The sequence below is a fragment of the Ambystoma mexicanum genome, chromosome 5q (assembly GCF_040938575.1).
Source record: "Ambystoma mexicanum isolate Mex_15411 chromosome 5q, UKY_AmexF1_1, whole genome shotgun sequence".
Classification (NCBI taxonomy): Eukaryota; Metazoa; Chordata; class Amphibia; order Caudata; family Ambystomatidae; genus Ambystoma; species Ambystoma mexicanum.
The window spans coordinates 1,094,100,176-1,094,127,224 of record NC_090933.1 but is presented as its reverse complement, the minus strand read 5'-3'; the positions used below and the strand labels follow the sequence as shown (position 1 = coordinate 1,094,127,224).

Sequence of the window (27,049 nt, the reverse complement as noted above, 5' to 3'; positions counted from 1 at the left end):
CTTACAGCTGTTAATGCAAGTATATTTACGCTAACAAAACTGAACGAGGTGTTAGACCAAAAGACCAACTCCCATTGCACCTTATTACAAACGTTTTTTTTTTTTTTAATATTTTATTATGTTTTCAAAACCAAACAAAACACACATTACAACTGTTTCAATACGCAAAAAAGCATCATATTTCCATTAGAACTCCCCAACTCCCCCCTCCCCTTAAACTAGAGCCAATTCGCACATGTCTTCTATTGGAGCATTATCGGGTGGCACAATACAAACGGTCATCACCCGAGTACTCTGTTCCATTGTCGCCCTGGTAAGGATTTGCCATAGAGGTCACCAATTGCTGCCAGGCCAGCAGGGACCCTACTTCCTCCTCGCCCCCCCTGGTGACCGCTTCAAACCAGGCAACAGATTCAGCTTCCGCCCATTTCAAGAGGTCCGCCCACCATAGCTCCACCCTAGGTCTATGGGTCGCCTTCCAACCCATTGCAATCCTGCGCTTGGCCAAAACATAAGCCAAGTCCTTCATCTTGCTTATGTGTTTTGAATGCCTGGGTCTAGGAAAAAGCCCCAGCATGCATGACCAAGCCGATTCCACATCCAACACCACTCCCCCACCAGCCAGCTTCGTTTTAACCTCATCCCAGAACCTGAGCACTTCCGGGCAGGCCCAAAACATGTGTAGCAGCCCTGCATCCACCTCCCCACACCTGGGCATTGCCGCGTAGCTAGTCCCCCGAACTTTGCATCTTCCCGGGAGTCAGATAAGCCCTGTGAGTAACATACAGTTGAAGTTGTTGGAATCTCGCATTCCGGGACACCTTTTTATGGTACCTCTGAGCCCACTCCCATTGCCCATCTGTCATAGGTCCTCCCACCTCCTCTTCCCAATCCTGTCTTAATTGGAGCAACTCCTTCCCCGCCCTTACTCGCAGGAGCTCGTATATCCTAGAGATTTCGTGCCCGCCCTCTGACACATCATACATGGTTTCCAGGGAGGCATCAGGATCTTCCGCTAGCACTGTCTCGGGCCATTTTTCTCTAGTCTTCTTCACAAGCCTAGTGTAAGTTATATATTGGCCACCATGCACCCCCGTCTCTTCCTGCAACCTCTGGAAGTCCAATGCCTCCCCATCCTGCCATATGTCTCAGAGGGTGGCCAGGCCTACCGGTTCCCAGTATCTCCGGACCGATTCGAGTAGTTGAGAGTCGCTCCCGCACAGCGCCACCAGCGGGACCTGCTGGGAGTACGGCTCCAAACCCCCCCATCATCCTCCAAGTCCTTTGCCAGATCTCCCAGCCCAGCCTCAGCAGCCGCCCCCTGCCCACCAGTTTGTCCCTACGCAACCACACCACTTCCTTCAAGAAGTATGGGGCTGAATCTCCACGCAGAAGCCTAGCCTCCGCCGAGTCTTCCGCCGAAAGCCACCTGGCTACATACAGCAGCTGCTCCGCCACGTAATAGAGCTCAAAATTTGGCAGGCCTATGCCCCCCTTGTCATACGGGTTCTGAAGCTTCCACAGGGCCACCCTGTTCCTGGAGTTACCAAATACAAAACCCCTGCACACGCTATGAAGTTTCACAAATAGGCTTCTGGGTATGAAAAACGGGACATTCACGAAAAAGTGCAAGAGTCTAGGCAAGACCATCATCTTGAGCAAGGCCGCTCTCCCCATCATAGTCAGGGGCAATCTGGCCCAAAACACCATGCTGTTCTTGATCCCCTCTATCGCTCTTTCCATATTATGTTTGTGTTCCGCCTCTATCTTGTGGTATAGATTTATTCCCAAATACCTGAATGTCTCTGTCTGCCATGGTATTGGCAGGATAGGCAACCTCTGCGACGGGACATTCCTGTATCTGCCCAGAGGAAACAGACTAGACTTTCTGGGGTTCACCGATATGCCCGAAAGGGCGGCGTATCGTTCCATTACCTCCAACACATACTGCAGATTTTCTTCCGGATAACGCAAGTAAAGAAGCATGTCATCCGCATATAGCGATATCAGGTGCCTACCATTGACAGTGCTTATGCCCACCTCCCCGTATTGTTGACGCAGGTATATTGCCAACGGCTCTAATGCCAGTATGTATAACATGGGTGACCAGGAGCATCCCTGTCTGGTCCCCCTACTAAGTTGCCAGGTGTCTGAGACTGTGGACCCCGTTTTGACGCTCGCCATTGGGGCGCTGTAGAACAACTGGACCCACCCGAGGTACCCAGGTCCCACTCGTATCCCTTCAGGACCGCTTTCAACCAGGGCCATCTTACCGAATCAAAGGCTTTGACCGTGTCTAACGACACTATGGCCAGCTCGCCCGTTTCCTCCTCAGATTGGTCAATGATATGGTGTAGCCTCCTGTGGTTATCGGTAATGTTCCTGCCTGGAACGTATCCTGTCTGATCTGGGTGTATCAGCTTCCCAATCACCCTCTTCAGCCTATTAGCCAGCACCGCAGTAAGTATTTTGCTGTCCTGGTTGAGCATGGACAATGGTCTGTAAGACCCGCACTCCACGGCCGGCTTACCTGGTTTCAAGAGTGGGATGATCACAGCCTCGCGGAGGGACAATGGGAGTTCCCCCTGCTCATAGGCCTCGTTGAAAGTGGCAAGCAGTGGCTGGAGCAGCTCCTGCTTATACGTTTTGTAAAACTCACTAAGCAACCCGTCTGAACCAGGTGCCTTGCATGTGGGCAGGTTCTGAATCACCACCTCCAGCTCATCTGAGGTGACAGGTGCGTCTAAATTCTGCGCGTTCTAGGTCGTCCAGGGTGGGCAACTCTATGTCCTCCAATGTGTCCAGTATGTCTTGACACATATCCTCCCCTGTGTCCTCGTACAAGTGTCTATAAAACTTAAGGAACTCCTTGTTTACACCATCTTGGGTGTTGCATATGCAACCTCCCTCATCCCTAACCTCACTGATCACCGAGCGGGGGATCTCACTTTTATACAGCCAGGCCAGCAATCTGCCCGGCTTGTCGCCCCCTGCATGTATCCTCTCCGTATATTTCCTGTAATTGTGTCTGCACAGCCTATCCCAGAGTGCACTGCAGGACACCCGTAGCTCTTTTATCTTGGTTCTGTTATCATGGGCGGTGTTTTCACAACGCGTGAGATCCTCCAGCTCCCTTTCCGCTTCTTGGAGTTCCCTTTCTATACCCCCCTGGAGCCCTTTAGCCTTGGAGATGGCTACCCCACGCACCAGCACTTTGAACGCTTCCCACAGAGTGCCCACAGAACGTACGCTTCCCGTGTTTATATCAAAGTATTCTTCGATGGCATCCCGCAGACCCTCCCGGAACCCTTCGTCCCGCAGCGCCTCGGTCCTGAGCCTCCATGTTGGGATCCGCGGTCTTGGGGGCTGGTGTCTCCACTCTACCACCAGGGGCGAGTGGTCAGATAATACTCGGGCCTTATATTCCGCTCCCACTATGTCTCCCACAATCTCGGCCGTTACAAATATATAATCTAGCCTTGTGTGCAAGTCATGAGCCGCTGCGTAGTGTGAATATTGCCTATCCACAGGGTGCAACCTCCTCCATACATCCTCTAGGCCTAGGTCTTTCAGTAATGTTCCCAGCTCTTTAGCCGCCGGCGCAGTTTTTCCTGCCCTGTCCATTAACCTATCCATCCTGGGATTCAGGGTACAATTAAAGTCAACCCCCCCACACCACCGTACCCCCTGCCAGGGGCCCAAGTTTACTGTAAAGAGTCCTAAAGTAAGCCGCTGTGTCGTTATTGGGGGCGTACAAGTTTATGATGTGCACTTCCCTGTTTTCCAGGAGGCCCGTTACCACCACCATCCTACCCTCCGGGTCTACCGTAGTGCCAAGCACCCGGAACGGCACATGCGGCGCCACCCAGGTGATGACCCCTCTAGCATACGCTGAATACGCAGCACCTACAACAGTGCCCTTCCATTTCCTCCTGACCACCTTCAACTTCTCCCTAGTAAGGTGGGTCTCCTGCAGCAGGGCTATGTCTATGCGCATCCTCTTTAAGTACAGCATCACTTTATTCCGTTTCAGGTAGCTGTTGAGTCCCCGTACATTCCAGGTCACAATTTTGAGATTACCCGACGCCATCTATTCGGACTACTCCCATCCTAACCCTTCCCTTAATGCTCCCATTGCTAGTTTGTTTTCCGGCTCTCTCCCTCCTATTTACAAACAAAACCCCCTTCCCCATCCCCAAAACTACACCACAGCACACAACTCCCCACCTCCCCCCTCTCTACCAACCCCCAACAATTGCCCAGCTCCATCCCTGGATCTCAGGCCTACCCACGTCTGGACCTGCCTCGTATCTGAGAACAAGGACCCCGCAGGGCGTCACCAATCTAACGGTGACCTAACTAAGTATACTACTATTGGGGTCAGAGTGCGCTTCCCAGGAGCTCCCAGTCATCTATTTTAGGAGGGATGCGTCCAACGGGACCCGCCGGCAGATACCATGACTTCCTCCCCACAATCACAATACCATTGTATAATCCAGTCCCAGTGTCATGACTATGGCACCACGGGTGCCCTCGCGATGTGCTACTTATCTCCAGCCACTTCCGTCTGGACATCCAGTTCCTGAGGTCGACCCTGCATATCCAGCCAATCCATCGCTTCAGTCGGTGTCTCAAAGAAAAGGGATCTGTTCTTGTAAAACACCTTTAACCTGGCGGGATAGAGCAACATGTAGCGATGGCCTGCTTCTCTAAGCCTCCTTTTCACCGCTCCGAAGTTCATTCGACTACGCTGCACCAGGAACGTATAGTCCGGGTACACCGTTATTTTCGCTGACCCCCTTTCTATCGTTCCTCCTTTCCGGAAAAATTCAAGAATCTTCTTGCGGTCACGATAATTCAAGATCTTCGCAATCAGCAGCCGTGGGGGGGCTCCTGGGGCCGGTCTCCTGGTCAAGGCCCTATGCGCCCTTTCAACCGCAAACCCCTGGGTCAACTCCCCGCCTGTAATCTCCTGCAAGAGCATGGTTTCGACGTATTCTGTGGGGTTCAATCCTTCCATCCCTTCCGGTACACCCACTATGCGAATGTTATTGCGTCTGGCGCGCCCTTTTGCTTGCTCCGCTCTGTCCTCCAGGTTGCCAACTCGCTGCACGAGGGCATGAAGCTCCTTAGCCTGTGCAGCGCACGCCTCCGTGTTCGGGGCCAACTCCTTCTCCAGTGCCCCAGTGCGCTCCGCGATCGCTCGCACGTCCTGCCTCAGCAGGTTCACCTGTTCCTGGACCACTCCGATCTTGAGGTCTAGGCCCTCCTGCAGCTCTTTCATGGCTAGGCCCAGCTTCGTTTCCCAGGCCACCTTCAAGTCAGCAATTGCTGCCAGCACCTCCTGGATAGTGCCCGGTGGGTCCGCCGCCGCCGCAGGGGTCTCTTTACTTTTGCCCCCCTCCACACCCGAGGGCGACTTGGTGTAGGCCTCCATCGTGGGCTGCTTGATCATGGGTCTCACCACTTTGGAGGACATCCTGCCGCGTCAGTTGAACACGATCCCGCCGTGCTTCTCCTCGCACCACTGTTCGCGTGGTCGCAGACCACCCACTGCTGTCCAAGCCTGCGCTCGCCCGCAGCACACGTCCCAAGTGGGCTGTGTCCTCCCACGTACTCGCGCACCCCCGGCGTTAAGTTACCGGGCTCTGCCGTATATGATCCATGAACAGTGCTCCCCAGTACCTTGGTGCCTCCACTTCTCAGTCACAAAGTCATCCGTCGTGTGGGGTAGTCTCAACTGTGGGGCTCCCGCTCCCATATTCCGGGGGGCCCCCGTGAACGCCGAAAAGGGGGCCCTAGTAGGCAGCAAGGGGCCTGCAAAGGTCCAAAACAGCCCATTCAGGAAGCCTGTGCCGATGTTCCAGTATGCAGGCACAGCGCCAGCAATCCAGTGCACACTTAACTGGTGTGCCGTGTCTATGTTGGGCCCTTCAGTAGCACGGCCTCGACTGCCCCTAGTGTCTTCAAGGGGGGCCCAGCGCACCCCCCGGTGCGCACAAGTGTCCTTCTATCAGGCGATCCAGTTCAAGGGCCTGCGGGGCACACGTAAGATCTGCCACTGTCCGTCGGCAGTTCGGACGGGGTTTTTTCCCTCCACATCCCCGAGTGAATACACAGTGCCAGGGGACCCGCAGCAACAGCCGCCCCCGCGAGTTCGCCGCTCGCAGGATCCGCGGCGACTTTGTTGCCAGTAAGGATCACGTTGGCCTTCCCCCTCGCGCGGCAACAATGTATCTACCTGGGCGCCGGTGGCTTTTAAGCAACTCCGCCACGGGCCCAGTCACCGCGGGCAGGTCGCTCAGCAGGATCTCAGCTGCTTGCAGCCCGTGGGTCAATCCTGTAGTGGATGCCTGCAGCCTCAGACGTGCTCTCTCCCAGCGCTCCTGCTTCGCTTCTCAGTCTGCCTTCGGGCGACAAACGCAGGTCCTAAGCACGCGACTGCAGCGGCGCCCCCGTGACTCCTGTCTTCTTCTTTGTTCTGGCCGCCATTTTGTCTGTGTCCTCGATCCGGGACCCGCGGCAACACGGTGGGGATAACTGGGGCTCCGAGCGTTCCCCACCCACCAAACCTTCAGCGAGTGTCGCCGCAATGTTCATACACTTATGTGTCATTTTTCAGCGCCGGCTGGTCGCCGCACGCGCTCCAACTCCACAGGATCATTTCAGGATCTACAGAGCTCCACGAAAGAACAGCTTCCTACATGGCCGTCCAAGCCACGCCCTTATTACAAACTGTTATCAACAAAGTCGACTGGTTAGTATGGAATCTTCCTACTTTATTTACATCCGCCTATGAGAACAAAAAATCCAATGCTCTTGATCCAGCTCAGTCTAGCCAGTCTCTACTGGCCATGCCAATACCCGGGACGGAGAGCTCTCCCATAAATATGACTCCCCCCACCCCCGCTGAGCTTAACATTCAATCAAAATCCTCTGAACAACGGAGCACAGGTGAAGTGCTAGAAATCTCTGCAACTCCGTTAGTTGATGTTTTTTGTCCTGGTAATCGAGGTATTAAGAGGAGAAAAAAAGAGGAACAGGAAACGCACCTCCCAAATCCTTATTGATTCACAAAAAAGCCATAAATATGCCCATACCACCCAAAAAAAGTAACAAATCAAAAACCAAAGCCTTTATTTAAAAAATGACTAAACCCACTTGTTCTTCATTAGCTCAGGATGGTTGCGAAATAGAACATTCTAGACAACCTACCAATTCCACCGGGACGACTCCGTCAGCAGCTCTCCTAACTGAGTTGAATGTGGCATCGCCAAAGGGTAAGCCTGACTGAGCTTTCTAATGCCAATGCTGTACCTGTAAACAAAGTATCTGATGATATGGGTATAGAATCTTGTAACTCAAATGAAGATCTCATGAATATGTCTGGATATTCGAACAATTCCATCCCGATAACTGAGATTGTGCATCATAGCCTTCATGGCCCTCATCCTACCTCTGAAAAACCAAAACAGACCTTTTGTGTAAATCTAAATGTTGACATTGCAGCATTTAAGACTCTAGCCCAGAAATGCGAAGAGTAGCTGAGCCAATCTACACTGCACCAAGCACAGGTTACCCTGTCCCTCGCATCACATAGCCAGGACCCTCCCACCCCCCACTTCAACATCTTGCAAGTCAACATCCAAGGGTTCCTTCGGATGCCAAGAAAGACCTGCGTGAAGCACCCCCAACTGAACTTGCTCAACTAGACGAACTAGTTACTCTTACCTTGTAACGTTCTTTCGATGGGATGTTCCTCCGACGTATTCCTTATCTTAGATAGAAATCCTTCAGCTTTGCTGGCCTCGGAAAATTTTTTCGCCAGAGGGCGCTGCGCGTCGATGATCGCCGAGTCGATGACCCTCGACGGCCTCCGTGCCGACGTCGACGTCATCCTGCCTATAAAGGCCGCGCGCAGCGTCCGTTGCTCAGTTCCGTTTTGTAGTCCCCAGTAATGTTTTTGGATTAGACTAATCACCTTGAAGGAGCATAGGCTGCAAACCCACAGGAAGTCATACTGCGGGGATGGATGGGAGGGTCGATAAGGAATACGTCGGAGGAACATCCCATCGAAAGAACGTTACAAGGTAAGAGTAACTAGTTCTTCGAAGGGATTGTGTCCTCCGACGTATTCCTTATCTTAGATAGACTCCCATAGCAGTGGTATTGTGACTGGAGGCGGGAGTAATAAAAGTTATGTTACCCTTCCAGAATGGACAGAGTGTAACACAGCCTTGCCGAATCTAGTTTCTTGACTAGAGGAGGAATCCAGGCTATAGAATTTGGTAAATGTATGTGCGGACGACCATGTGGCAGCCGCACATATATCTCGAATTGGCACCCCTCTTTGAAGGGCTGAGGATGTTGCGATACCCCTGGTAGAATGAGCCCTTAGATTTTGAGGAGGCTCCTTTCCTGCCAATTTGTAGCACTCCAGAATGGCTAAAATAATCCATCTGGAGATGGTTTGTTTTGTTATTGGAAGGCCCAACTTATGTCCTGCATAACCTACAAAGAGTTGGTCTGCTTGTCTGATCTTAGCCAATCTGCTGATATAGAAGCTCAAGGCTCGCTTAGGGTCCAGCCTGTGCAGTCTCTCTTCCTCCTTCCCCGGATGAGGAGGAGGGTAGAAAGAAGGTAATATAATCTTCTGAGTGATGTGAAACTCCGAGACTACCTTCGGGAGGAAGTTAGGCTTCACCTGAAGAACAACTTTGTCCTTGTAAAAGATTGTATGTGGAGGTTTACACGATAAGGCTTGCAACTCGCTAACCCTTCTAGCAGATGTCAATGCTATTAGCAAAACAGTTTTGAGGGTGAGAAGCTTCAATGAACAAGAGTGTAGTGGTTCAAAAGGGGCACCCTTTAGGAAGTTTAAAATTAGGTTTAAATCCCATAAGGGAACTTGAAAAGGTTTCGGGGGATAAACATTAGTTAATCCTTTTAGGTATTGTATTACCAATGGAATTTTGAAGTATGAAGGCTCCTCTGCAGTGCGCTTAAAGATTGATAGCGCTGCGAGATAGCCCTTAATTGTGCCAACCTGTAGGCCTGAATTAGCCAGGTAAAGTAAGAATGACAACACCATAGGTGTACCACAAGAAAAGGGTTCAATATTCTTTTCTCTGCACCAGCTGCAAAATTTGTTCCAACGGCAGCGGTATAGAGTTTTAGTTGCCGGCCTTCTGGCCGAAAGCAACACCTCCATAACATCATCCGGAAGGTCCCAATCCTTGTACCTCAACCTTTCAGACACCAAGCGTGAAGGTTGAGGGTCTTGATGGCTGGATGGAGAACCTGACCTTCCTTCTGCGAGAGAAGATCCTCTCTGTATGGCAGTCGAATTGGAGGGCAGATGGACATGTCTAGAAGGTCCGGGTACCACGTTCTCCTGGCCCAATCCGGGGCAATTAGGATCATGGTCTTCCGAAACCTTCTCAACCTCCTGATCATTTGAGGAATGACAGGGACCGGAGGGAACGCGTACAGAAGTGGGAACTCCCAGTCCACTACGAACGCATCTCCTAGAGCTCCTCTCGGGGGAAATTCCCTTGAGCAAAATCTGTCGCACTTCCTGTTGATACTGGTGGCGAACAGATCCACTTGAGGGGTTCCCCAAAGGGCGAAGATCTCTTGAAGGACTTCCTGAGCTATCTCCCACTCGTGAGAGACTGTGCTCTGCCTGCTCAGAGCGTCCGCTGTCAAGTTCTTCTCTCCGGCTAGGTGAATTGCCGATAGAGAGATTCCTTCCTGAATTGCCCAAAACCAGAGCTGCATCGCCTCTCTGCACAGTGGTAGTGAGCCTACGCCTCCTCTTTTGTTGAGGTAGTGCATGGCCACTGTATTGTCCGTCATTATTAGGACGTTTCTTCCCCGTACAGACGGCAGAAAAGCCTTCAGCGCTAGTCTGATGGCTCTCAGCTCCAACAGGTTGATATGTAGTCTGGACTCCGATGGAGACCAACGACCGCTGATGGTCAAGTCGTTGGCGTGAGCTCCCCACCCCGTGAGTGAGGCATCCGTGACTACTGTTATCTCCGGCCATGGTTGCCAAAACATTTCTCCTTTCAGGATGTTCTCCCGACAGGCCCACCACTGAAGGTCTCGGGCTACTTTGACCGGGATCCGAAGGAGATCTGTCATCCTTCCTGAGAACTGTGACCACTGAGTTCTCAGTGCCCACTGGAGGGATCTCATTCTCAGGCGAGCCTCCGGCACGAGGAATATGCAGGATGCCATGAGGCCTAGCAACCTCAGAAAGTCGTAGGCTGGGAGATATTGGGCATTCTGAAATCTGATGACCATCTGCAGAATATCTCGAGCCCTCACCTCTGGTGGCAAGGCTTTTCCCAGGGAAGTGTCCAGGACTGCTCCAATGAATTGGAGTCTCTGTGATGGTATCATCTGTGACTTCTTTAAATTGAGGGAGAAGCCCAGCTTGTGAAGGAAGTGGCAAACATAATCTAGTTGTCTCTGAGCCTGTTCCGAAGATACAGCTCTGATCAACCAATCGTCTAGGTAAGGGTAGACATGAATCCCTTCCCTCCTTAGACTTGCAGCCACAACCGACATTAGCTTGGTAAAGACCCTCGGGGCGGAGGTTAGCCCAAATGGCAGAACTCGAAATTGATAATGAGAGCTGCCAATTGCGAACCTCAGGTATCTCCTGTGCCTGGGATGGATCGGCACATGGAAATAAGCGTCCTGGAGGTCTAGAGATACCAACCAGTCCTGAAGCTGGAGGGCCTGAAGGATCTGAGAGAGAGTCACCATCTTGAACTTGTCCTTTCGGAGGAATTTGTTCAATTCCCGTAAGTCTAAGATGGGTCTCAGTCCTCCGTCCTTCTTCGGTATTATGAAGTAGGGGGAGTACCAACCCTTGTTCCTTTCCGCTACAGGTACCAGTTCTATGGCACCTTTCTCTAGCAGGTCTAAAACCTCCTGCAAGAGGAGCGGATCTGGAAGCTTCAAAGGGTTGTTCCCCGGTGGATGACTCTGAGGGATATGTAGGAAGGGCAGGCAGTAACCTTGGGCCACTGTCTCCAGAGCCCAAGCATCTGACGTAATAGCCTGCCATTCCGTCAGATGGTGAGTTAACCTGCCCCCTACTGGTGTTCTGTGAGGGGAGACCTCAGAGTGGTTTTGAAGCGGCTGATGCAGTTGCCGAAGGTAAAGTGGCTCCTGCTCCTGCGGGTGCGGCTTTCTTTCCCCTACCCCGTCCACCACGGGTAAATCTTCCTTGGCCTCTTTGAGCCGGTCGTCCCCTGCCCCTTCCATATGAGGAATAGTAACGAAAGGACCGTCCTCTCCACGATGATCCCGAAGGACGAAAGGTATTCTGACGGATAGCAGCTCCCAATGACTTGGCTGCTGCCTTGGACGTTTGCAGTTTCTCCAAACTGTCATCCGCCTTCTTTCCAAAGAGGGTAGAACCGTCAAAGGGCATATTCAAAAGCCTGGTCTGCACGTCAGAGGCAAAACCAGACTTCCTCAACCACGCATGCCTGCGGATTGTGGTACTTGCCGCCATGGCCCTGCTGATACTGTCAGCAGAATCTAGGCCAGTTTGTAGGGTCTCGCACATCGCATCTTTACCATCCCTGATGATGTTTAAAAATGCGTCCCTTTCCTCTCCTTCTTGGAGGCAGTCAGCCGCTGATGAAGCGCACTCCCAAAGGGTGTGGCTGAACCTAGCGAGCGTACAGGTCGCGTTAATAGACTTTAACGCCATGCTACAGGCAGAAAAAACCTTCTTAGCCATGGCATCATACTTTTTGTCATCCCTATCCTGCGGAGCAGTGGGGTATGCAGATGTGCTGCCTGATGAGGTTGCAGCCTGTACAACCAAGCTCTCAGGAGTAGGGTGTTTTGACAAATATTCAGGGTCAGAACTAGCCACCCTGTATTTTGTTGACAGTTTTTTATTTACTGCCGGGATAATTTCTGGCGTTTCCCAGTTTGTCAAAATCCTTCTCTGTAGAGCAGAGTGAAATGGAACCACAGGATCCTCCTGTGGGCCCTTGTCCAGTATGTCAGTGAGGTCATCCTGCTGAAAGGCAGGAGAAGGTGCAGACCAACCCATAAATTCTATGATTCTAGACATCAGAGCTCTATATGGAGTCTCCGCATGTTCTCCTGGGTCTGGTTTGATAAATTCTGCTTCAGGAGAAGTGTCCAAGCCACTAGCTTCCTGAAGTGCATCCTGAAGATTTTTTAATCTTCCTTCCTCAGAGGCGAAAGTCTCTGGCTCTGGTGATGTGGTCCTCTGTAAATCAATATCTTGGTCTGAATCCTCCCTTTCCTCAAAAATCGAGGTTAAAGGGGGATACATTGGTTTTTGGAATGGTATAAACCCCATTTCCAATGCAGAAGGAGCCATCATCACAGGCCTTGAAAACGTCGATGTCGTCGACACCGACGTGAAAGTACTCGAAGGCGCCGTGAAAAGCGTCGAGAAATGTGTACTAGGCCTCGAAGAACTCGAAAGGATCGGAGTCCTGCTCGAGAACGACGTCGACGTTCTCGGCGTCGAGTCGGAGGTCTTTTGTCTAACCGTTGGCTGTGGAGTAGCCGCGGTTCTTTCCTTCACCGGCGTCGATATCGGCGTCGACGTCGGCGTCGACTCGATCGACTGATGCGCCGATGAATCCTTCGACAACGGCGTCGATGGCGCCGACCTCTGTTTCGAAGGAGTTTTCGACGATGGCGTCGATGATGCTTTATCTCCCGATGGCTCGAGGCGCTTTCGGGTTGACTTTTCCGCCGGGTACTGCGACTCGCGGCGTTTAGATTTTTTGGGTTTTTTACCCGGGGTATCACCCTCAGCTGTCTTCGAGGGGGACGAGGCCGCTTTCTCGAAGACGCTTAGCATCTTTTTCCTGAATTCCTCCCACTCAGCTTGCGAGCTGCGTTTTGTGGGGCAATGAACTCTCTCAGGAGAACTCGACGAAGATGACGAAGGGGATCTCCTACGTCTCTTCTTCGAGTGTCTCGATGTCGACGAGTGGTGGGAGCCACTTCGTGATCTAGATCGAGAGTGTTTTTTATGGTGAGGAGACGAACGTCTCGACTCTACCGAAGAAGCTTTCGAGGAAGTTAAAGTTGACCTACCTCTCTCGAGCTTCCCCCTACGCTCCTTCAAGGCTTTCGCCGTCATGGAAAGGCATTCCTCACACTCCGAACTCTGGTGCGTGATTCCCAGACACCACAAACAGACCCTGTGAGGGTCCGTCAACGACATTTTCTTCCCGCAGTCTCGGCACTTTTTGAAACCGGACCGAGGGGTCGTCGGGTCGGAGGAGGATGCCATCGATATCGATGGTAAATAGTAGTTATTATATACGTTATCTTGACGAGAACTGAGCAACGGTGTTCCGAGGCACAACGAAGCGCGGAAAAACGGAACTGAGCAACGGACGCTGCGCGCGGCCTTTATAGGCAGGATGACGTCGACGTCGGCACGGAGGCCGTCGAGGGTCATCGACTCGGCGATCATCGACGCGCAGCGCCCTCTGGCGAAAAAATTTTCCGAGGCCAGCAAAGCTGAAGGATTTCTATCTAAGATAAGGAATACGTCGGAGGACACAATCCCTTCGAATTGGAGATTATAAAAATTACAATGCTTGACAGAATTCATTCTGACCCTTACCCTAACAGGTCAACACTTTTAGCTGTCTTTAACTCCATCCCAGCTTTACAAAATATCAGATCAGCCGACATGGAGTCTGTGAGATACCCCTCACCGGCCTACCAAGATATTGTTGAGATCATTATTCCTTCAAGAAATTGTAAAAATGTTTGTCTGTCTCGAAAGGAACACACTACTTGCAAAAGGCCTACTTCTCAAAGCTCAAGAACCACCAATGTTATCTGAACAAAGTTCACAGCTCAACACTAGACCTCAATGGCCACTTAACCAGAGTGTCCCTCCTCCGCCAATCACATCAGAAAGACCTTGCTGCAATTGCAGGCAAGAATATTTAACAGGTGCCCAGCAACAACTCCAGCCAGTTCAACCCAAGTCCAAATGGTCATGGCTTATTAAAGCAAAAGAGTGCTCTTAAGATGGATTCACACTAGCACACAGTTCTATCCCTGTCCCACGCTTGCTCCATGGCAAGCTGGAACACAAGAAGTTACTCACACTTAAGGAATACATCTTGCACATTAAATGTATTCGATTTAACCTTATTGCAAGAAACTTAGCTAATGACGGCCCTCATCTGGACTGACCAGCAAATTGCCACAATATCGGCGACAAAAGCAGCTAGAGGCCGGCCGGCCAGGCATGCTCATAGCAGTCAGAACTGACTCACAATTACATCTTGAACCTTGGGATTCAAGCAGGCAAGCTATCTACTACAAACACTCAGCCCCCATTCTATCCTGCCACAGCAGTATTGAACATCTATCTCTCAACAAATCTCAGTTCATTGACAAGATAGAAGCAATTGTTGATCTCACACTGCTAGACTCATCTTTTCAGACTATCATCATTGCAGGTGACTTCAACATGAACTCTATCTCCTCGAGTCATATTCAATCCAACTCTCGAGCTGCCAAATGGGTTAATCTTATGACAATCTGGAAATTTGATATGTTAAACGGCTCAACTGCTGAAGACAGTCCACCAGCTTTCACGTGGTCTAGGGGCCCCGAGTTCATCTATCTTGGACCATGTCATCATTTCATCAAATGCAAATAAAAGTATAGCCTCATTCAGAATAACGCCAACTTTAGCCAGTGATCATATGATACTTGGAACTCGCTGGATCCCACATGAGCTACAATCTACACAACTCTATGATCTTTCTGTCGCTCTCAATAACTGCAGAAATCAGTTGCGTTGGAACCCGCAACTAATACCTACTCTAAAGGACAAGCTCACCAAAATTAATAATAATAATGGGGCATCCACGACAATGTTCTATACTGAACATGTATAAATTATTACTGAGTCGATTAAACTCCGCTCTCGTCCTATATTCCAACACAAGCATGACTTTAATTCCTCCATTCGGGATCTTAAAAGCAAATTCCGTCAGGCACTGCGACGTTTATCACCCATGACATGCTCCTCTGAGAGAATCCTACTTAAGACCAGATACAAGAACAAAACTAAACAGATTATAGCTAGCCAGTCAAAAACAAACAAATGCTGAAAAAATGTTATAAGCTTTAATAACTAAATCAGCAGGTGAGATTTGGCACTTAATTAATAATCTTCCTTCAACAGCCCTTAAACGTTGGAATTAAATACAATAAGTGAATCTAAGTGGACCAACCACTTTTTTAAACTTCTAAACAGACCCCTCGCAAGACAAACTTTCCCATTTTTGACATGCCAGATCTTTCAAAATTTGAATTCGATACATTAGACATCTTGATAATAATAAAATAAACTAAGCATGTCGAGAGCCCCAGGCCCAGACAATCTAACCAATATAATTCTAAAAGCGAATCCTGAGGCTTGGGCCTCTGTTCTTTAACTAATATTCAAAAACGTCATTCACACCAGTCATATTCCACAGTCTTGGCGTGAAGCTATTATCATTCCGATTTTTAAGAAAGGAGACAGAGGCGATCCAAATAACTATAGACCTATTGCGCTTCTTGACACACCAGGCAAGAATTTAGCAAGATTAATTTTAGGAGATTTTTTTTAAATGGCTATTAATGAGCAATCAACTGGATACACACCAATCAGGTTTTGTTGCAAGCATTGGCACAGCCCTAAACGTAACCCTACTATCTGCCATTAAGAATCAAGCCATTTTAACTAAGCAACCAGTTTATATAGATAGTTCTAATTGATTTTAAGCAGGCTTTCGATTCAGTTCCTCGTGACATCTTATGGAACAAAAAGTTTAACTCGAATTGCCCCCCATATATCATCTATTTGATACACAAACTCTATTCCAACACTTCAATCAAGGTGAAACTCACAACTAGCGGCCTACTATCAAACTCTACACAAACAAACACCGACCTAAAACAGGGCTCCCCCCTTGCGTCAATTTTTTCATAAATGATATTCACAGTTTTAAAATCTGTCCGATCATTCCCCCCGCGAGTTGGGTTAGCTGAGATTTCCTATCTCTTATACGCAGACGATTTGGTGATTCTGGATAGGGCCCCAATTGGGTTACAAAGAAAATTGACAGCTCTGACCTGCTATGCCGATGCAAACCACCTCGTTATCAACACCGCAAAATCAAATCTATTAATCTTTCATCACCACCTCCCCAAAACAGGTTACAAATTTAATTGGACACTCTCAAATCGATCGTTATCTCAGACTCTACAATATAAATACCTTGGACTGATCATCAACTCCCATCCGACTGATCAACCCTAAAAGTCTGAACTCTCCAGTAGAATGCGTCGGTTAGCGATGCAAGGGAAGGCGATCCAGCCAAAGCATGGGTCATTTTCAGTCTGTCTGTCTATAGACTGGGGCTCCATTGAGGAGTTTTCATTGTAGGGATTACTGGCCAAACATATTACACTCATGTTTAGACTTTAGACTTTGATCTTGGCTACATGGATCAGATGGGTTATGTTGCAGGCTTGGGTGGCTCTTTTGGGCACATTCTACTAGAAGGGCCATGGTTTGCAATGTTTTCTGGGCAAGGCAAGTTCTATGATAAGACATTTTGAAAGCAGCCAAACTGTCCAATGAATGTGTTTTTAGTGACTTTTTTGTAAGCCAGTGGAGCATGTCTCTTCTTCTGTATTAGCAGCATTGTATAATATAATAGGAAGCCTCTGTGCCCTGCCATTAAATTATGCTTTTGCTAGTATACAATGGAAAAGTTGATATTTTATTGAGGCACAAAAAACGTGAGCATTATCCGGCCCTGGGATTGGTCGATTTTGTTTGTTTTTCTTCCCCCTTCGTGCCCCCATTTTGTGTTTGATTGTTGCTGGCAGTGGCCCGGTGTCATTTAAGCTGGTCGGATCAGCACCAAGAAAAGAAGGACAAAGGGGATAGAGCACTTGTTTGGAACAATGAAAAAGAACACAGACTACTGCACAGAGAAACTTGGAATTATGAGACTTGTAGTACATTAATGTTATTTTCAGTTCATAAAGAGATGAATGTATTGCTGCTATGATTAAAGGGATTGTGTGGCATAATACTCTCCTCCATATCCTTAATAAAATCTCAACTTTTCTGTTGTATATGAGAAAAATTGCCATTTGCTGATGTTCTACAATTTGGCGACTGAAAATGGGTTCCGGTGCTTTTTCTGATAGTGTTACATAAAAACACAAGAGCCTCTTCTTTCTCGTCCATCAATGACAGAATGTTTAGTCTTTTTGGTTAAAATGGCTCTGTGATATCGAAGCGGAGGGAAAGATGAACAGTGCACATGATTCTCCTTGAAATATTCTGCCAGAATAGAAAGATCACACCCCATATATCAATTTTCAAACAAAAAACGAATACTGACAATAAAATAATGCACTGGTTTGCCTTTGTCAGATTCACAGATCACACATGCATTTGGTGTTTTAGGTATCTAATAGACTGGGAATGCCTCTTATTTACACTAAAATATGCCACATTTAAGATTCATAATGCTGGCACAGAGCCAGCATTCAGAAGCATAAAACGTAAACACCTAGTGAATTGCTGCAATCCTAGCACTTTGTATTGTTATGGAGAAAAAGAGAAAAGAGAGAGAGAGAGAGAGAGAGAGAGAGAGAGAGAGAGAGAGAGAGAGAGAGAGAGAGAGAGAGAGAGAGAGAGAGAGAGAGAGAGAGAGAGAGAGAGAGAGAGAGAGAGAGAGCGCGCGCGCGCGCGGGCATGTTATTATTTGTACACTTGCAGAATGCACTCAGATCTTTGAAGCTGGCACTAAAACCACTGGACTACATTATAATAATAGAAATGTGTGACCTACACTTTAAATATAGATCTGCACATTCATGGGACAGGAGGATAGCTCATGGGCAACACGTTTGTCTTGGTAGAAAGAAAAAGCAGAGCAGCACAGGTTCGAATCCCAGGTACCATGAGTCGAGACTAACCTCTATTAAGCAGATTATAAAAGATGAATTCATTAAATCCAATCAACTCACTAAGCTATTTAACCAGGATTCAAACCTCTGACATGCAGGTCATACATATTTCTCCAAAGAAAGCAAATCAACTCCTCAGCTGTGCGTATCCTGCCAGGCACAAATTCAAATGCTCGCAAGACATCTCAGTGACTTGATTACAGATTCAGCATATCTACATGCAATGTGCAGGCCATGGGTTAAATCCTGGAAAGATTGCTTAGATGGTTTAGTAGCCATTAGAGAGAGCAGTGTGACCCTGGGTGGGTGAATGCATCAACTTCCAGCATATATATGTATAAACTAAAGATCACAGGCTTCGATCTTGGCATTGCTGGATATCCTTTCATCCGTTAGATCTTTTAGCTGGTAGGGCCAAGGTAAATCGTTTGTAAAGAGAAACGTTTTAATTTTCTTTACTTTTTTTTTATTGTTGGATAAAAATGGGCTACCCAATAACAACTCACATAACGGCTCTTAAACTATTAAGAGAACTGTGACTGCTGAGAGCCAAAAAAAGAAATGCCAGCCAATAAAAACTTAATATATTGAAGCAAAAAAAGGGTTATGCTCTTCTTAATGGCAATTAATACAGTGTATGGAGCTCATTTCTTCAGCATCTGGTAAGAAATCCTGGCAGGAGGCAGGCAAGAAAGATCAGAGCCGATCTGCCACACGTGCTAAGACAAATGGAGACATAACAAGGTCCATGTTCTGAAGAAAATGTGTGCAGTGATAGGGGTATGTGGGCGCAGGATGTTATGTGAAGGCAGAGGTCACAACAAGGATGGATTCCCCTGCATGCAACAAAGACGCAGACCTAAAAGGGTCCAACATCAATATAGTGTGGGCCTGATTCACAGAAGCCTTTTATAATGGTGCAATCCCATTGGGAAATGTTCTGTGAATCAGGCCCTGTGTGTCTCAACAAGAAAGGCCTACTCTGTCCAATAATTCCTGAACAAGTGAACTGTTCATCAGGCCAAAAGCAAAAGATAAAAACAGACAATGGCTCAACATCAATAGGGACTTCATAGATATTATGGGAAAGAAATATCAATCTGCAACTTTCACTTACTTTCAGTTTCCAGAAGCTCCAAGGCCACGTTTGTAGCAATTTCCATTCCAGTATTGATGTAGGCCTGGCAGTTTTTTAGAGAGGAGATGGAAGAATCCACTGAGTTGAATGATATGACCGACGATGGACGCCCCGGCATCTTGATTTGTTTATCTAGAAACAATAAAAGTATATATTTAGGATTTTATAAGTGAAACATACCGAAAAAAAATAAAAGTAATAACAGTGTTTTCCATGGTGGCTGGGACCACACAGTGCCACAGTGGGGATGGCAAATAGGCCACGGAATGTAGAGGAGTACAGAAGATTTTGCATAGAACGTGTTAATTATACAATCATATCAATCTTTTTATAGAAGTTTTACAAAGAGAAAATAAATAATGTACAAAATCTCAATATACAGTACAATAGCCATTTGACCTAATTAGTAGATAAATTGAGCAGCAATCCAAACTGAAAAAAAAATGAAAAAGGGCACTATTAAGTAGAAATATATTTCAACCAGACGTCATTATTCACAAGCTAACCACGGTTTCTATTTAGGGGGCTTATATCATGAGGGGTTTATATTATCTTGAACCCATCCGTATTTGGATCAGCCATACAGATCCAGGAAAGGGCCCCAGATATCCTGGAATTTTTCCAAATCATCTCTTTTTGTGTAAATGACCCTCTCTCGAAGGTTGAAAGGGTCAGCAAGGCCTCAATCCAGTCATCTATACATTAGCAATTGGGTGATTTCCAGGCACTTAGGATCATTTTCTTCACCATCATGCAGCCACGGAGCAGTCGAGCCTTATCAGCATTCTTCAATTCCTGTATTGGTTTGTCATCATCTAGAGAAAATAGGGAAGCTTTCAATGGCATGCTAGTTCCCAATACAAAGTTCAATGTCTCCAACACCTCCTTCCAGAATTCTTTAGTCTTCCATACAATCCTGATTTAGTGTGCAGTGAGGTAAAAGACCAGTGGTAGCTCTACCAAATGAGATGCGTTGGTCGCTAGGATGTGGATTCCAGAGTGCATGGCCATGAGTCGCTGTGGCTGTTCCCCTTACAAAGATCTGTAAAAGAAGGCTTGGCATCCACAGTAAGACAGACACGTGAGCACAGTTCAAGGGTGTTTATTGAACTTCAACAAGGGTATGATAAACGCCCATCTAATCCTAAATCTACAGATGGCAGCAAGCTATGACCATCACATAATAACACCTAGTGGTGTCTGGTCAACATAAAAGGGCCTATACTAAAAAGAACGATTGCCAATCCTTACCTCTAAATACAAATAGTGTGGGGGTAGCATTTATGAAAAAGAAAGAAGTGTTCACAAAAATGATACGTTGGGATGTTCAGGTAGTTGGCCTCTCTTCCCCCACGTTTTCAGCACAGGAGAAGGCGGTTCACTAGAGCGTAGCACAATCTCTGACTTCTTTAACACAAGGATACCGTTCAATCATTAGCATCAGGGCCTTCTGTGCCTAAGTCTCTTTGCCTATCAAAGTCACTTCATGCAGAGGGCCTAATGCGACAAAACAAATGTTGCATTTCCTCTTACAAGTACTCAATTCAGGTGATTCACTATTCACCCCGGATCCCCCTCAGCTGGGCTTAGATCCCTTTAATACAGCGATTGTCACTTTGGATCCCCCTCTTCCGGGCTCAGATCCTCTTTCATAATGTTTGTATGGATATTCTCTCTGGTGACTCACGGTTTTCCCCAGATACCCTCTGCCGGGCTCAGATCCCCTTCTTAATACAATTAGTCTCCCTCAGCCGGGTTCGGACCAATTTCAGTTAGCATCAACTATTAAAGACTTTCGAATGTGCCCAGTGTTTGGCTTGACTCGTTGCAGGGCCACTTTGATTTCACAATTCCTTTTTAGATTTGCCACCTTTCTGTTGGATACCTAACAGACTTTCGAATGAGCACCCACGTGGTGCCAGACCACTCTGTTTACGGTATCTGTCTTGGCTTCAAAAGTTCAGTCACTCATATGCTGTTTAATTATATTCACGTTGCTTGTCAGATATGCTTCACACACGGTTCTCTTCAGTTTACTCTATAAAATCTTGCCACTTGCAACCTTGGCATCAACACAGACCGGTTTGGTATCAGTCTCCCCAACTCAACTGCTGTGCTGACTTTACTGGCATTGCTTTATTGTAGGAGCCAAGGACAGTACCACAGCGGCAAACGATCCTCCCTGCCTTGGCCATCGACGCGGGAGAGCTCCGGGTACCTCTGACACACAATGCAGGTCTGTTCAGCTTCGATTCCAGATCTTGCGTCTCTTATTCTCATAGGCTCACGAAAGCAACAGTCTTCTTCTGAAAAGGTCAAGGGCACTTCCCTTCTTGCAACGCTCTTCAGTGTGCTTTCATGCTCTGCCTTTTATATGTGTGGGGAAGTGTGATGGAAGTCAGGTGTGTGTAATGATCAGTAATTGCCTGACCCTGCCTGACCATTGTATTGGGACATGTCAGGTATAGTCTTGGGTGTTAGTCTGTTTTCTCTCACAGTGAGCTGTCCGTGAGAAAGCGTTTGTCAGAAAAGGGGAGGGGAGTTGAGTTCCTAGGTATCCTACATGGTAGGATGGGGGAAAAAGGTGTTTGTCATGCATGCTGGACGCTACGCTCGTAGAACAGCTAGACCGTTCTACTCCAAATGGAGGTTATTCGATACGTTACCGGGAAAACGACGTTTGCACTTTTCACGTCGCTAACTTCACGTGACTTTTGCTTCGTCACGTGAACTACGGTATTACGTATTTAAGCAGCGTAGAAGCTTCACTCGCTGCTTCTGATCGTCTCTATTGGCGTTGTGTAGCTGAACCTCTGATCTGCATCCTGGCATATTTCTACAGCTACTTTTGGGCCTTCGATAGCGTGTGTTCCGCCACACGCTGATTCCTGGAGCTATCCCTTCGCGTGATAATTCACACGCGTTCTCTGTCTTCAAGCGTGGCTGGTCCGGACTGCGGGAATCCTGCCCGCGTGTAATTCCACACGCTCACGCTGTCTCTAAACGCGGCTGTTCCGGACTGCGGGAACACCGCCCGCGTGTTATTCCACACGCGCTCTCTGTCTTCAAGCGCGCCTGGCTAAGGCTGCGTAAATCCTGCCCGCGTGTAAAATCCACACGCGCTCTTTGTCTTCAAGTGCGGCTGGCCAAGGCTGCGTGAATCCTGCCCGCGTGTAAAATCCACACGCGCTCTTTGTCTTCAAGTGCGGCTGGCCAAGGCTGCGTGAATCCTGCCCGCGTGTAAATCCACACGCGCTCTTTGTCTTCAAGTGCGGCTGGCCAAGGCTGCGTGAATCCTGCCCGCGTGTAAAATCCACACGCGCTCTTTGTCTTCAAGTGCGGCTGGCCAAGGCTGCGTGAATCCTGCCCGCGTGTAAAAACCACACGCGCTCTCTGTCTTCATACGCGGCTGGCCCGGACTGCGTAAATCCTGCCCGCGTGTAAATCCACACGCGCACGTTGTCTTCACACGCGGCTGGCCCAGACTGCGCGAATCCTGCCCGCGTGTAAAATCCACACGCGCACGTTGTCTTCAAACGTTATTTTCTTCGCGGCTGTTTATAACCGCGTGTACTTCTAACTCCTGCATCTGTGGAATTAACAGAAGGATTGATCCCTATAGTGGGAAGGAAGCCTTTCAAGGATTATTGGAAGGTGACATTGAACTGAACTTTGGACGCTATCCTGTGGTGAATTCAACCCGTATCTAGCGTGAGCCTCGTTCCGTTCGGGATAAGTCTCCCTTACTAATTTTCCCTTCCTTGTCGTTTGTTCTTCATTCAAATCCATCAAGAGACTTCTGGATTATTCTACCCAAATCTAAAGGTCAGTGTGAACATTCCTGTCATTATCTAATTCATCATACTCAGATTGGAGCAGTTATTCATGATACTTTAATTTGTCCTAGGCTGGATTACTATACCTTACCCACGCCCTTTCCAGTGATCCATCGCTCTGCCTGTTTTATCAGCCAGAGGGTTGTATCATTTGGAAGGTCTTTTATTGACTTCACGACTATCAAATCGTGTGAACAGGGATCCGGAAGACCCTACCTCCTGTATCCTTTTGAGTATTGTATCCTTTTCAGTTAATACTTTGGTACATTCTGACAGAATCAGAAGCCATGGAGGGTACGGATCCTTTAACTGTTTTGACACAGTTGATCAACGATTTGAGAAATGAAATGGTTACAGCACAGGACATGTTACGGCACCGTATGGACGTTATGCAAGACGCCCTACATGGTAGTCCTCAGGGAGCACAGGCGCCGATGGCTACTGCATCTGGATCTGGGACTACGGCACCCCCACAGGAAACTATTAATGTGGTTATGCCCACTCAGTTTCCCTTGGCCCCTCCGGAAAGGTTCACGGGTGATCCCAAAACCTATAGAACCTTTGTAAATCAGTGCCGACTCCATTTTCTTTGCCGTCCTACATCTTTTCCTGATCTAACCACAAAAGCAGCCTTCGTGCTTTCCCATTTAGGGGGCACAGCTGCTGCTTGGGCTAACCCTTTGTTGGAAACAAATAGCCCTTTGTTGTACGATTGTGACGATCTCTTGACTGCTATGAGTAAAGTCTTTGACATGCGTTACTCTACTCAAGCCACAGATTTAGAGTTGCTTAACCTACAACAGGGCAGCCAACCCCTTATGTCTTACGTTGCCCGGTTCAATCAACTGACGGCGGAAACCCAATGGCCTGACAGCAAGAAAACGGCTGTTTTCTACAAGGGTCTTTCCGAAGAACTGAAAGATGCCTTATCTACAGTTCCTGTGGTTCCTACGGGTTTCCCAGAGCTGCTCGATTTGGTTCTACAAATCGACGCCCGAAGGAATGCTCGAAAGGGAGAGAAAAAGCCCTTCATGCCAGTCTCGGGGCGGTCAGAGACACCAGCAGTCATCTCTAACGACCCTGAACCCATGCAGATAGGCGCCGTGAGAGGTCGATTGTCCAATGCAGAACGGGAGAACCGAAGAAAAAACCACTTATGTATGTACTGTGGTTCTTCCGAGCATTTATTGGCAACATATCTAAAAAACCCATCAAGCGTGCGGGAAACGCCAAAACTCGACATTAGCAGGAGTCCCTATGTCGAGTGTTTCATCGGACTCCGTTACCATTCCTAAACATGCGCCTGTAATAGTTCAGGTGACGTTACGTTGTGATGAGCGAGAAGTGGTTTCCAAGGCCATGGTTGATTCTGGAGCCACCAGCAATTACATAGACATCACTTATGCCAAGACATGTTCCTTACCCCTTGTAAACAAAAAAGACCTGAAACGGTGAACACCGTGGACGGATCTGTTTTGATTTCTGGTATGGTAACCCAGGAGACGGTACCTGTTCAGATGACGTTATCGAATAACCATTCAGAAGAAATCATCTTCGATGTTATTGCTGCTCCGCAGTACGAGATCATACTTGGTCTTGCATGGTTAACCCTTCACAATCCTGCTGTTGACTGGGTTTCGGGATCGCTCCAATATCCTTCGACTCATTGCAATGAACATTGCTTTACCAGTCAGGAGGTGTCAAATAAACAACACATATTGGCCTCTATGGTGGAGGATTCTACTATCAGCGTTGTACATCAATGCGACAATATCATACCATGCGAATACGCTGATTATGCTGATGTCTTTGATAAAGGCCAGGCAGAACAATTACCTCCTCATCGACAGTACGACTGTCCTATCGAATTGATTCCTGGTGCCAAAATTCCTACAGGCCGTGTTTATTCATTAACACCTAAAGAAGATGTCGTGTTAAAAGAATACATTGACAAAGCGCTAGCAATGGGCTTTATACGGCCCTCACAATCTCCTGCTGCATCTCCTCTATTCTTTGTTCCTAAGAAAGAGGGAGATCTCAGACCATGCATTGATTACAGGGCACTTAATGATATCACCATCAAAAACCAATACCCCTTACCACTAATAAACGTTCTGTTGGATCAGTTAGGCACTTCCAGTTATTTCACCAAATTGGACTTGCGAGGTGCATACAACTTGGTTCGCATTCGTGAAGGCGACGAATGGAAGACCGCTTTTAAGACACGGTATGGTCTTTACGAATATTTGGTGATGCCTTTTGGTCTGTGCAATGCTCCCGCCACATTTCAATTCTTCATGAATGATATATTCAGAGACATAATGGACCAATTTGTGGTTGTCTATCTGGACGACATTTTGATCTACTCATCATCTTTATCGGAACACGTCAGACATGTTTCTACAGTCCTACAAAGACTCAGGGAGAACCATCTTTATGTGAAAGCCGAAAAATGTGTCTTTCATTCACAGGAAGTGGAATTCCTTGGTTACGACATTACCAATCTAGGTGCTCGAATGAGTCGTTCCAAGGTAAAGGCCGTCTTGAATTGGCCGATTCCGCATAACGTCAAGTCACTACAGTCTTTCTTAGGCTTTGCGAATTTCTATCGCAGATTTATCCATTCCTTTTCCAAAACAGTAGCTCCTTTGACGGCTTTAACTAGTTCCAAAGTTCCTTTCTGTTGGAACCAACATGCCCAAGCAGCATTCGAAAAGCTGAAGGAAGCATTTACCACTGCACCCGTGCTTCAACATCCGGATCCTGATCGCCAGTTTGTCGTTGAAGCGGATGCATCCAGTGTCGCTATTGGTGCAGTGCTCTCACAAGTTTGCACAGAAACCAAGGAAGAACACCCAGTGGCTTTCTTCTCTCGCAAACTCACCTCGTATGAACGGAACTACACCGTCACTGAGCGGGAACTACTGGCTATCAAAGATGCTTTCCGAGAATGGCGTCATCATCTTCTTGGGGCCAAACAACAGGTGTTGGTGTACTCTGACCATAGAAATCTCCAAGCATTCAAATCCATGAAATGCCTTACGGCCCGTCAGGCCAGATGGCATGTCTTTTTTGCCCAATACGATTTCCAGGTCACCTATCGTCCTGCCCGAGAACATGTTAAGTCGGACGCTTTGTCCCGTATGAGTAAAGAGGCGCAGGAAGAAAAACAAGTACAGATTCAGCTGTTGGCAGATCATGTAATTTGTAGTTGTTCGGTTCAACCGTCCCTAAAAACCGAAATACAAGAGTGGGTAAAAAATCATCCACAAGTAGTCCAGGATATGAATCTGGACGTGCATAACGGTTTACCATTCACACAAGGAGTACTTTATCTACCAACTCCTTCAATGCGGAATAAAGCCCTCAAATGGAATCATGATTCCTTGATTGCAGCCCATCCTGGACGGAAGAAAACACTGGATCTGCTCAAAAGGTGGTGCTGGTGGCCATCCATGGCAAAAGATGTTATAAACTATGTATCTTCTTGTTCTGTATGTATCCAATGTAAAAATACTCCTGGTAAACCAGTGGGCTTACTCCAGTCCCTACCTGTCCCTAACAAACCATGGGACATGATATCTATGGACTTTGTGGTAGAACTCCCCCCAAATCAGGGATATGATACCATATGGGTCGTAGTGGATTATTTCACTAAATTGGCTCTATTTATTCCCTGTATTGGTTTACCAACTGCTACTGTTCTGGCTGAACTATTCATCCAACATATATTTCGTTTCTTTGGTCTACCATCAGTAATCATTACTGACAGGGGCTCGCAGTTTGCGTCACGCTTTTGGAGAGCTTTAACATCTGCATTACTAATTGATGATAGAATGTCCAGTGCTTATCATCCTCAAACTGACGGACGGACTGAAAGGGTCAATTGTACTATGGAACAATATCTGCGGTGTCTGTGTTTGCAATACCAATCGGATTGGCTCACGGTACTGCCGGCGGCTGAATACGCCTATAACAACTCTTATCATAGTGCCATAGGCACTTCACCGTTCTATGCTCTCTATGGACAACACCCTCGATCAAT

The 27,049-nt window shown here is 47.7% G+C and overlaps 1 protein-coding gene across 4 annotated transcripts in view; it reads right to left on the bottom strand.

The window, feature by feature from the left end:
• The window catches only part of NSMCE2 (NSE2 (MMS21) homolog, SMC5-SMC6 complex SUMO ligase), a 933,269-nt gene that overhangs the window by 856,205 nt on the left and 50,015 nt on the right, over positions 1 to 27,049 (bottom strand). For all 4 annotated transcript variants that reach the window (XM_069621620.1, XM_069621621.1, XM_069621619.1 and 1 more), the window contains exon 2: positions 19,148 to 19,300. In XM_069621620.1, coding sequence (XP_069477721.1) covers positions 19,148 to 19,286 — 139 coding nt within the window. In that variant the 5' untranslated portion in view covers positions 19,287 to 19,300. The remainder of the gene's footprint in view (positions 1 to 19,147; positions 19,301 to 27,049) is intronic.